Source organism: Diadema antillarum, unplaced genomic scaffold (assembly GCF_040938485.1).
Source record: "Diadema antillarum isolate AM-2024a unplaced genomic scaffold, OU_Dant_1.0 scf00000071, whole genome shotgun sequence".
In the NCBI taxonomy this organism is placed as follows: domain Eukaryota; kingdom Metazoa; phylum Echinodermata; class Echinoidea; order Diadematoida; family Diadematidae; genus Diadema; species Diadema antillarum.
Window position 1 is genome coordinate 5,612,852 of NW_027270960.1, and position 12,915 is coordinate 5,625,766.

The window sequence follows — 12,915 nt, forward strand, 5'->3', positions numbered from 1 at the left end:
TTTTTTTGTACTTCATTCACTGATGAAAGAAGTCTTTTTCAAGTTTCTTCATTCAAGACGCAAAGGAAGGCAAGAGGGACCTGTTACAAATTCTTTTCATCCGACTACACAAAGAGATAAAAGAAAGAGTGAGAGCGAAAATGCAACACATCCTCATTTTCAAGCTCTGGACAAATGACCATCCACAGACATTTCAAATATCATGTAATGGTAGAAATAAATATAGCCGTAGATATACAATGAAGATTTATTTGGGCATACAGTGATGAACTAAAATTACCGCCATACAAATAATAACAATAAATAATGACAAGTGATTTTAAGTATGAGTGAATTTCATTGTTACCCATACTTTAGAAATTACCAGTTTGAAATGCCCGTGTATTTCCGTTGTGTCTAGATATATTGCTGATCTCTTGGGATGAAAAGTGAATGACATGCTTAACAAGGCATAGGTAAGGATTGCACATTACCACTTTGGAGGACAGTTTCTCTCCTTGTCATGCACACTAGACACAAATTTACACCTTTGCTGTATAGAAACATACTGTTTCAGGCAAGGATTGTTGGTGGCCAGATAATGTACTGCTGAATTCCTCCCTTCTGTTTTTATTAACTGACATCTTTATCAAATTGGTTTACTTTGTCTTTTATGTCAACATCATATGTATGTGTAAATGATAATCAATTTTACTTTTTTTTCATAATGATTTAATTCTGTTTACATTATGGACAACTAGAGTATGTGGATAAAGTGTAAGCACAGAAAATGTTCAATCTTTGTAATAATTTGTAATCTTTGTAATAATTCACATTATTCTCCAACTTCAGAGCAATCATCTCCTAAATAAGATAAATCATACACAACTTATTATAAAGTCAAAATCTAAAGTCTGCTTTTGCCCATATCTAGCCAGCTTACATATTTAAATTACTTCCATCACTAGCAGTGCTTTTATCTTTCAACTCTTTTTTTTTGCTTTTGATTTGCAGTGTTACAGATAGATTCCTAATTACATAATTTGTCATGTAAATCATCTCATAACATTTACCCATACACATACACTATGTTAAAGCAGACCCTGTTTACCGCAATAATTAGTCACTCATAAGCACACCTAAGAAACTTAAAAGAAAGCATATAGGGAGAAAATAAACAAAGGGAAGTCACACTCACGTCAAACAAGCTTTTACTGTTATTCAACAGGAGTTGCGACCACTCATTCAATCAAGTGAAAGGAAAAAAAAAAAGATTCTACATTCTCATACTCCAGGATGGCCGCTTGAATCACATTGTGGAAGTGCATCATAGTGAATTACTACCGCACAATGTCAAACATGCTTTTCTGTTATGCTGTTTATCACATCTCCAAATTTTCCTCCCATTTACCTTTCAAGTTTAAAGTGGATTCTAACACCTTTCTTCAGCTGACTGTGGTGAGGAGATAATATCAGATTAGATAGAATGGCTCAAGTTTCATCAAAATTGGAAACTGTCACACTTTCACCTAACACAGAGATATTACACTAAGTGATTATGTCTTCATCTCACAAGCCTACCATTGTCATACATATCATACATAGAAAAATATATACATATATATGTAATCAAAAATGTGTTTTTGCTTGATAATACGGACACACTAACTTCTTACATCCTCTATTAAAGAGTTATTGTAGCAAAGTCATAAGATTAAGACTGTTCCATTCCAGGATACATCCTACTCTCAGTGATTTTATGGCTGGAAAAAAAAATACTCTTAGTAGCAACGATCAATTTATAATTCAATGAAAACATTTGCAGCACAATTACAAATGTATATCATTATTTCAAGCAATTTAAGTATACAAGTATGTTTGCGACTGATATCAGGGATTTCTAAAGTCTTTGGGGAAACTTTAACATTTCATAACTGTCTTAATTCAGATCCAATTTTGATGAAACTTCACCATTCTGTTCAGTGTCTGAGTACACTCCACCTACAAAAGCTGACTTACATGTACATGTACATCTTTTAGCTGTCTTTAATGCGAGGGAACACTTGTGAATACAGTTTGCTGTCAGTGTCTTTACAAGGCATCAAACATTTCATCAGAAACCAACTGTGCACGTGCAAGAACTGATCAGTTTCTATTACTAAATATCAGCCATCACTGTGAAAAATAAACTGCTTTATCGACTAGAGGAAAGATGGACATTTGCCCCGTTCTGTTTGCCTGAAAAAAAACTTCCCAAAATAACATGGATGTACAGGTGGTTACCCCATTATCATATTTCAATTCATTACATGTATCACAATACTTATCACTTTTTTCAAAGAGCTTCCTGATCTTTCATTTTATTCATTCTATAATCAGACTTTCATCTCATGCAAGAAGCACCTGAAAGGAAGAGCCCCCGTGAAAAAAAAAAAGAGAAAAGAAAATGAATATTCTGATAAAATCAAAGTTAACATTGGAGACATGGCAGCAAAGTTTACTTCACTTAAACTTTGTGTTTCTTTAAAGATAAAACAAAAACAAAAAGTACACCACTGACATACACGTAAGGACTGAGCAATGAAATAGGTTAGCAACCAACAGTTTGACCTCCAATATTTACATCTTATAACTGCTATAAAAATACATTGTTATAACCACACACACATGCATACACACTCACCCACACACACACATAAACACCATTCATGTAACAGCCTCCACAGTGATCTTTTGGTTTTTTTCAGTCTCACATACCAATACCAATTTTGGCGATGTTATTATGATACTCAGGAACATATATTGTTTGGTTGTTTCGGGGCTTGCTTTTTTTTGGGGGGGGGGGGGGGTTGGAAGGGAGGGGTTCCAGTCAAGAAGAAACTAGAATTGTATAATTTCAGACATCAGTCTTTGGTGACCAAATTCAGCCTTTTTTTTCTTCATTATCTTCTTTTTCAAAGATGAAATTTGTTATACTTAAAGCTATCTTAAAGCTCTAATAAAGGCAAGGAACACTTGACAAAAAGAGACGACTCTGCATAGATTCCTGACACCATTGTCCTCCGTCCAGTCCATTTCTAGCACCTCTAGTCCCAAACCTTCTCACTCTGAACTACAAATCCACATCTATGTACTCAGCCTCAACCTCCATCAATCCTTTATAAGAAACCATATGGGAGATACGTAGACCAATATCAGATCACTCCTCTTAGATAAACCCTGCATGATGCTATTTCAGAACAAATACTGTGAGAAGAATGACACATTATAATTAATGTGATAATTCACATCAGCCATTTCATCAACTTGTCGCCTTAAAGTCCCATTATAGAATGCAGCATTAATACACAAACATTTCACCATGACCATGGATACCAGAATACCCTAGGCCATGCATGGGAGGCATTGCACACATTCTCCAAGAAGTCACATGATCAGGTAGACATATATCACCTGACAATTGCAGGTTGTCTTCCTCAAGACTACACAGAATAATGCACACTGAATACCTGCCTACCATTTTGCAGAGAATACCATACACATGCAGGGTATTGATAAATCATTTTGTTTTCTCAGTATGAGTTTGAATACAGCCAGCTTTTTTGTGCAACCTTGTAAAATAATGTAGGATACATTCAAGACTGATTTTATCTAACATAAATATGGTATGAGCAAACTATAAAATGAATGAAATCTACAAGCACAAAATGGCAGGTTTGGCATCTCTGCACACGGCATTCAGTGACTCAGTTGCAGCATCTTAGAAGTCACTATTGCGTAATTCCTTGTATGGTTTGCGAAACTTTCACTGAATATTTGTGATTTCAGTGCGTAGACTTTTACTGAATCGTGGTGTGAAAACTATCAAGCATTTATAGTAATTCCTAACCGTTTGTAAAATCAAGGTGTCACATACTTATAGAAAAACTCCAGAAACATACATGGAATATACCATTTCTCACTCGAAATATTTCACTGTACTATTTAAGAATACAGTCAAACATTGCTGGTACATGAGGTGTGAACACAACCCATTGTTAACCCTATGGGGCATTCACACAGAAAGTTTAATGGTGTGCTTCAGCGGCAGAAGGGCGGGTGTAGTGGAAAAGCGAAGTGGCGTCAAGACTTCCAACATGGTCCAAGGCTTCTGCAAAGAGCTTGACAACCTGTTTTGTTGGAAGAGAATGAAGATGTGGGTATGAATTTTGCCCAACTCTTTTGTGTGAATTCAAACTACAAGGTGTACATTGACGACAACGATGGCAAATTTGGGCAAAGTGCTCAATTTCAGTACAAGGTGAATGTGGGTATCACGTATTATTCCCTATACTTTGTATGTGTACTTCTTTATATATAAGACAGGGCTCAGCACAAGTGAAGGCCTGGTGGCCCAGGGCCACTAAAAATTGATGTCGGGCCACCAAAAGAAAAATCTGATGGCCCACTCTGCCTACTAAAATCAAAAATACATTTTGATCTCTTTTACATTATGTTCACTTGTTAATTTTAAATTTCAAATTGATTTTCAGCAAATTGCTCAAAATCAAAACCAAAAGGGTCTTACTGTACCTGTTATTTGGAAGAATGCTTATAAATCTACCCACTTTTGATAAACAAGCTTTTTATGTAATGAAAATTGATTGGTTTTGTTTTTATTTACACTCAAATCTTCTACTTCTCAGCCAACGATTTCATGCCCTCTTGAGAAACACTAACAATGAAGAGTAAATATTAATGAAGGAACAGAAAGAAATAAGATACAGCCACAAAACCAGATATCAGGTTTATAGGAATTTAAAGGGAAATGAATACCAAATAGAGTCTGTGCTTAATTATGTAATTTGAGGTTAATGCAGCAATATTAGTAGAACACATCAGGGAAGTTTGGGGAAAATTGGACAATCCATTCAAGTTTTATGAATTGTTAAGTTCTGGTGCAGCCATTGCGGGATGAGAAGACTACACCTTGTGATGTCAGGTATGTACAATGATATCAAGAAAATAAAGAGAAAATTCAACATATTTCCATTTTTCTAGCATAATGAATGAGCACTTGACTTACCTATTACAAAAAGCAGGGGGAATAATACATTACCCACAACATATGTCAGTAACAAATACACATAATGGGAGTGTGTACTTTTCCATCAAAAAATAAATTTTGCGGAAGTTTCCTCACATTCTTTTTATATCTTCTCTCCCAATAATGACTGCACTGAAACTTTAAAACTTCATAACTTTTTACAGATGGTTCAATCTTCCTCAAACTTTACTGATGTGTTCTACTAATATTGCTACATTCACGCAATCCATTCACTCAATCCTTATGTATATTTGGGTTTCATTCCCTTTTTAAAGGTTAAAATTAGTCATTTCTCTTTCAATGTACTACCTAATGTCTTGGTCGAGTTTCCCCACCACCACCATCATCAACATTATGCCTTTGCCATGTAGTTACAATTTGGAAAGCAAACACCGTTGAAAAATAGCATACCCCATGAATTAGAAATGGCGCCCTCTACTGCCATACTTCACAGATGAGAAAAGCAGAATGCTATGCTTGTTAAACTTAAGATGGCCTAGCTCTCAATCAGAAACCATACCTCAAAGTTTGTCATGAGGGGCACGGCGGAGTCGATGGCAGCTCTGCGGATCAGGTAGTTATCCTTCACATACTTTGTGTTGTGATTTGGCAGGTTGATCACTAGATCAATATCGCCCTCGTAGATCAGTCTGGGAAAGGAAAGTGTTTTGAGAGGGATAGATACAAGCAAAGACATGAAATATATGTGTACAACTGTATATACAGCAAGAAAGAAGAAGATGGGATACTTCCAAGTCTAATAAGAATTTGAATTGAAGCCTCAGTCTTTTCGATCAATGGCTTTAATTAATTTCAAATTGTTTCTCTCACAGTTAACAATATGGTTTGCCAAAACCAATATAGTTTTATGGGTCCCCCCCCCCCCTGCATAAAAACACACAAATGAACAAAGAAATACACACACATTGACTTACAATGTACACGCACAAACACAAAAGACTGCTATGTGAGGCATAATTTCCCAGGCAGGAAAAAATAATAAGTAACAAGCAGGCACAGAGATACAACTTTATTATCTGGAGTCTGCAGCCTGCTAGATGCAGTGAATCACTATTGCTGATGGATGACAAATTAGGAGGCCACTGACCACAATAGACAGGTGACCATTATGTGCAAGATCTCTGACATATACATGTACTTTCTCTCTTACTAAAGTTGTAGAGCCAATGTGAAGTCCCTATTAAAGACAGGATAAACTTTATTTGCGAACCTGAAATACATACATCAATTTGCACTAACACAATGAAAATCAAATTTTCAGTGCAGTTTCCAACCCCAAGCATATTCAATGGGAGATTCTCCCGTTATGTTCCCCTGGCAATTAAACTAGAGACTCTGATCGCCGAATTATGTGCAGAATATCATGGGTTCACAGCACACAATATCATGAGTTTGAAGCATAACATGCTTTGCAGTTAGGGCTTAGGGCCCACTTCCGAGAGACCTGGAAGCTCTAGAGTTATAGACGGACTCTGGTGCTTTCTCAGCCTTCAGTTTGAACACTGTATGTGACAAAACTACAGCTGGGAAGGAGAGTTAAGCTAGATTTTATGCAGAAGAAGACAAATCCATGGAAGATATTGAAGTTTCTTGAAAAAATTGGACATCAACATTTTCAGGTGATTTTCATACATGAAAACAGCAAAATGTGTACAGACTTGTGAAAAAAAAAATCTGAAATCAGATTTAAATCTACAGAATATCATGCCTGCGACATCTTGAGCAGAGGGCACACAGCTCTAGCTGGAGAAATTTAACCTCGTGAGGGAGAGTGGAAAATTTGTAAAAATGGCATCAAAACAGAAGAGCTCCCACCAAAAGTGGAAGAGTTGGGGCCTCTGCCACTGTTCAGTTGTACTTGCTGCTGTTTGTGAGGCACCAAGACAAAAAATAGAAATAAAAAAAATAAAAAATAAATAAGTGGGGGTACTCCGATGTCTATGCCTGTCTGTGCCTAGGTCATTTGTTCACAGTCCCACACCAGACTTACTTGGTGGCCATTGGAGCATCGCTCTCCTCGTGCAAATCCACCAGGGGCCAGCCGACAGTTGTTGCCGGGATGTTGTGAGCATTGAGGTACTCGGCAGTTGCTTCTGTTGCATACAACTGGATGATGAAAGATGGCGTACATGTGGAATAAGACAGGACATTTATAGATCAATAACATACAATAGTGGATGACACTTGCTAAAATAACAGAATACAGCTGTTTAAATTTGGCAGCCATTTTTAACCACCTAATTCTTTTTGCAAACTTTGGGAATGGTTTAACCCTAATCAGGCTGAGCTCTTTGGCTATGCCATAAGGCAAGGAGGAGGCAGATTCCGCCAAACTCACAAGGCCTTCTCGCATTGCAGAATCATTGCGTGAAAGGTTAAAGGGGAGCAGATTCCCCCCCCCCCCGTAATCATGAAAAATATGCCCATGCATACAACTGTACTATGTCTTACAGCATGAGCACTTAAAAATATAAAACGGTGATACACATCATATGTCTAGTCATATTGAGCCAGGTATCCTGTGCAAAAATATACCTAAAGAAGTTTACAGACACATGCTAATGCTCAGATTCACCACAATAATTTAACTTTGAGAAATTACTGATGCATGAGTCGGTTTTACTAATCGCATGATGGGGCAAGCAAGAATGTCAACAAATGTTATTACTAGGGAGGTCACTGAAAAATACTCTGACAATTCTGGTAACCAGCCGATCAGACTGCCAAGATTCCGAAGGAAAAAAAATGAAAACAAACAAGCAAACAAAATATGACTGCCCAGTTCAAAACCACAAAAAGGAAACCAATATTAGTTTACACTTTTCTATGCAGTTTGAAAGAGCAAGCTCTACGCTTTGAAATGATATAAAAATTGTTAAAATTGGACCGTCCTGGCATTTAAAAAAACAAAAAATAATTGAAATAATAAAGAGAGAGGAGGTGCAGTTTCAAAGAAAAGGGAGAAAAGGGAATTTAAAGATTATGGTCACTCAGATGTGCTGTGCAGAAATATCAGTTTTCCACCACTGAAGTAGCACTTACTGAAAAACGAGGAATGTTCACATGCATTCTAATTTTGCGAATTTCGCGAGCGCCAAGATTCGCGAAATTAAAACGCACGCGAAATTTTTTGTCTGCACTTTATCCATTGAACGCCAGTGGCAATTTGCAAAAACTTCATGCCACGAAAAAGGCCGTCGGCTCCAATTCGCTAAAATTTCGTGACGCGAATATATCATGTTTTACAGTAGCTGTCCCAAAATATATAGTCCAGAAAAACTGCCGGAAAAACATACCTCATTCCGGTCAGTTTCCTTCTGTTTGCATTTCAAAAATACTTCAGTTACAATTTTGTTTTAAGATGCCAAATTTTGACAGTAGATAGAAAAAAATTACTCTGCCAAGTAAGACAAAATTAATAAATTTGGGTCAGACAAACTTAAGAAATTTGAGTCAGTCAACTCAAATGACACAGTTTGGTCAATTAAAAAGAATCCTAATCTGCGGTTTTTTGTGAATTTTGAGCTGGGTGACCACAGAGGTCTCATCCAGGACTTGCTGACTCACATCGTATCCCATCTGGTGGAAGCGCATGGCGGTCGGGAGGAACTCTGCCTGGAAGGTCTTTTGGATGCCAATCATGACACCCTTCTTTGGGATCTTGAACCCAGTGGAGAGGAGGGCCTTGAGGAAAGCCGTCTGGACGTTGGGTCCGAAGCACGCCACCTGTTGACAAAAAAAAGGCATTTTATTCAGGCACTAAGCCAAAATGTTTTCCCCTTGGCAATGATTGAAATGCTAACACAGATTGATATTGTGTGTTGTTTCTCGCATCTTCACCAGTGTACCTTCAACCTCCAGCTCACTGCCGCCCTTATACTGTCACTATATGCATTCCTTATACTGTCCTTACATTGTATGTTGCTTCTCTCCTTTTGCTCTTCTCTTTCTAGGGTCTTCTTTACAACAAACAACAGGCCTTTTAAGTACTGCATACACTTGGTGCTTCTGCAAACCTCTTTCCCTCTATAGTCTCATATTGTGGAAAATTACGGTTGCAAAATAGATGCTACAAGTATGCGCTTATAGTAAAAGGGAGGCAATCTGTGACCCGATTTACCTTTAGAGTCAGTTGATACCATACACAGCAGTATTGGAATAAATCACGATTCAGTAAATATTGCATTGCTACATTGAAACTTATCCTAAGATTTCTCTGATAGTGACAGATTGATTCTAAAAACTTTTGTATGCTGGAGTGTTTCATTATTCATTTGAACATTATCATACAGCTAAGACAGCAAAGTTCAACAATTTCTGAAACTGTGCCACCACATCATTCAAGGATTTCCTTTTAAGTGTCTGCATGTCTTCCTAATCTAGAATATCAATGAGACCCCTACCCCTCTTTCTATGAGAAGATAATGAACATAGAGATTTAATGAAAAACTGAAAGCCAGAAATTACTTTCCTGATCAATTCATGATAATGCCTCCAGTCACAAAAACTTCTCATCTATTCATAGCAGTCACTGAGAGACTTTTGAACAACAGCATCATTATTGATTGATATCATATTGCATCAAACATAATTGAATGATTTCTAATAAATATTGAATTAGCGGGGAAAAATAGAAATATAAAATATCTGACTCACTTCTCCGGTTGAGGCCATTTCACACCTGAGCAAAGGGTCCACATCCCTCAACCTTGGCCAGGAGAACATGGGCGCCTGGAAAAGTAATCAACATGTACGGAGAAAATGAAAATATCATCACACTGATATCTCCCTTCAGCATGCTAAGTACTAGATGTACATTTGTACCTGGCATCAATGTCTCCCCTATCTAAATACTTTTACACATTAAAGCCCTTCTTGTTGGCAAACACTCAACAAAATAATGTGAAAGTACAACTATTTACAAATGTACAGTAATGCCAGAAACCTTGAGAAAGACTTTGTGTATAAATTGCTCCCTCTGAGTACGTAAAGCACAATTTTGCACCATGTTTTTTACTCTAAGAAATTGAGTAAAAGCAGATGAACAGAAAGACTGAAGTTTCATCAAAATCATATGCAAAACAAGACATATACAGAATTTTACATGGTACATTTTTACCAAACAGTGTACTATATCCTCCCCAAGGTGACAAGACCTCATATCACAAAATAATTACTTTTCAGAGCAAGAAACAAAAAAAAAAATTATAATAATAATGTTTGCACCATTAAAAAAAAAATATAAGCAAATATTACAGGTGCATATAAACACACACAAGCACACGCATACACACAATCAAAGCCACCCATCTGCACACATAAATAACTTGCATTGACAACATATGTATACACACACACACACACAAATCACATACAAGCTGCATGGACACATTTGAACAATGACTGTGATGATGTTCAGACTTTTATATCACTTTTTATATCCCTCATGTAAAGCTTCTTGCCATAGGATTGTACAGAGCACGAACATGGTGTAGTTTTACTAGCTAGCTACGAGCAGCTGGATGCGGTGCAATTGGTTACTAGCCAGCGGGATATACTAGTAGTACTTTTGAGAATCCACGATCTGCACCCAATCGTGATCGTGTGATCGATATCTACATTTCTCACTTAAGAATGTACGCAGTGCGCGTAGTAGCGATACTTTTGAGCGACAGTCCTGTGCGTGGCTTGTAGCTAGCGCTAGCAGCGCTTATTACAGAAATCTGTGGTGCGATGGCGGCGTGTGTGTGTGTGTATTCGTTAGTGTGATCAATGCAGTTCAGCTCATTATTGACAAAGTGACTGCGCTTCAAGTAACGGAGGAATGATTGCAGCATAAGGACACCATATCAGATCAGGTACGAATTAGGAATAAACTAAAAGCAATTTTGAAGCTGATGTGGGTAACCAAGCCGCTTTAGACCTACTTCTAACGTAGTCCTGGACCTCCTCGATCTTTCGGAGTTCTGCACGCTGTAGTGTAGCTCGTGTGTAGAACCAACGGTGTCGTTCGCTACGCGCTGCACGCACTGCTGCTGCTGTACTGCTACGGCCTTACGTTAGATTTAACGTCAGGAAACCTGCACATTTTTCCAAAAGGGAACCATCATCACTCTAGTAAAATGCTCGAGAGGGATATAAAACAAATATCGACTGCTTTCTTTCGGGCCATGGTAAAACTATTTGACCTCGGTGATTTCTCAACAGTGCCATGTCCCTCGACTTCGTCTCGGGACATAGCACTGTTGAGAAATCACCTCGGTGCAAATAGTTTTACCATCTCCCTCTGCAGCAGTCGCTATTTGTATACTATTCCCCTATCTCCTTAGATGTCTGGATACTTGCGGTTAGACGCCCATATCATACACCGTATATATGGGTCAGAATTTTGAACGATGTACAATTGAGCCAGAACAAGGCAAAATTTAAAAAGTAGGAAATTTTCCAAATTATTCATCTTACCTGAAAGAGTATAACTCAAGCTTTAATATGAACCCAATTATACTAGGATTTTCCCAGAGGAACAAGATTTTATTCACCGCTGAAGTTAACCATGTCCAGAGCAGCGAACGTCCGTAAGGAATAGTACAGCACATACACTTGAATACCATTTAACATAGTTTGCAACGATCTGATTCAGTTTAAAATCGTAACAAAATATCTTAAGGGACATGTGTACGTGCTTGCAGAATATTAAGCTTGTACTCTTAACCTGTACGTAATGGTAGACAACTGATGATTTAACTAAATTCGTCGTTTCTGTTGAAATATTGCTCTTCCGCTAAACACTTTCTCCACTTTACGCGAATTTTACAGAAACTCAATATTTTGACCTCTTATTTCACTATCCCATACTTCAATCCCCACTCCCAAATAATAACATACCTTTTTAAGATGTATCTGATCTAGGCTTAGGCAGTCTGTATAACCCAACGAACATAGCATAGTTTTCATCACGGAGGTTCGCATGTAGCTCACGGACGTTCGGAACAAACAAGATGCAGCTCTCTTGAGTTGGAAACGCATTCTACTTAACTCACAACAAACAGCAATTCCATGTCGAGAACAAACTCCTTTGCAAAATCCTGAACAGATATTACCAATTCTCAATTATATAAGCTTGTTTATCTTCTCATACTGAGGAATCAAAGAAAACAATTTTTCCCTCTCTCGTAAATGAACGTACAAACGTACGTGTAATCTCAGTGACGTAGTCCATCCTTGAGAACGAATATATTTATCAAAATTTCGTTATCATGAAGTAAAGATTCAGGTCCTAAATTTGTTATCTAAAGTCTACAATGCAAAATTTGCTTATAACGAACATGGTCACAGCTAAAATTATGAAAAAGAATTAACATAGAAAGACAAAAGAAATGTGCTCCGTTATAGAAATACGAAGTTTAGCTGGGGAGGGCAAACGAATACGTTGGGAAGAAATCCCTCTATGTTTGCTCCTTGTGTTACACACAGTTACCGAGGAGAATTTGTATTATTATATTAGTCAGAAATGATGATAGGTTCGATACTGCGAAGTTTCGTCATAACAAGACACAATAAGTCCATATTACTTGGATGGACGTTTGTGACTTCGATATTATACAATATGGTTTGTTATAACAAACATTTTGTAGCGCGTCATTTCGGAGGCTCGTTATTCATACAGTTTGTCAATACGAAAATTGATAGAGGTCGTATAATTATGAAGCTTTTTTATTCGGTAAATGATAGGAATCTCCGAAGGTTAATCGAAAGGTTTATTAATTGGAACATGAAAAATCACGTTCGCTTATCCAAATGTGGAGAAACAAGTTAACAACTAAAATCCT

At 37.4% G+C, this 12,915-nt stretch overlaps 1 protein-coding gene across 1 annotated transcript; it reads right to left on the reverse strand.

Moving 5' to 3' along the window:
• Nucleotides 1-4,028: 4,028 nt before the first annotated feature.
• Nucleotides 4,029-8,833, reverse strand: LOC139716997 (carbamoyl-phosphate synthase [ammonia], mitochondrial-like). Its single transcript, XM_071628514.1, has 4 exons — nucleotides 8,654-8,833; nucleotides 7,077-7,192; nucleotides 5,586-5,715; nucleotides 4,029-4,148 (listed from the first exon to the last, which is right to left on the reverse strand). Exons 1-4 carry the CDS (start codon nucleotides 8,831-8,833, stop codon nucleotides 4,047-4,049), a joined length of 528 nt encoding a protein of 175 aa, XP_071484615.1. The 3' UTR covers nucleotides 4,029-4,046.
• Between the last annotated feature and the right edge of the window lie 4,082 nt (nucleotides 8,834-12,915).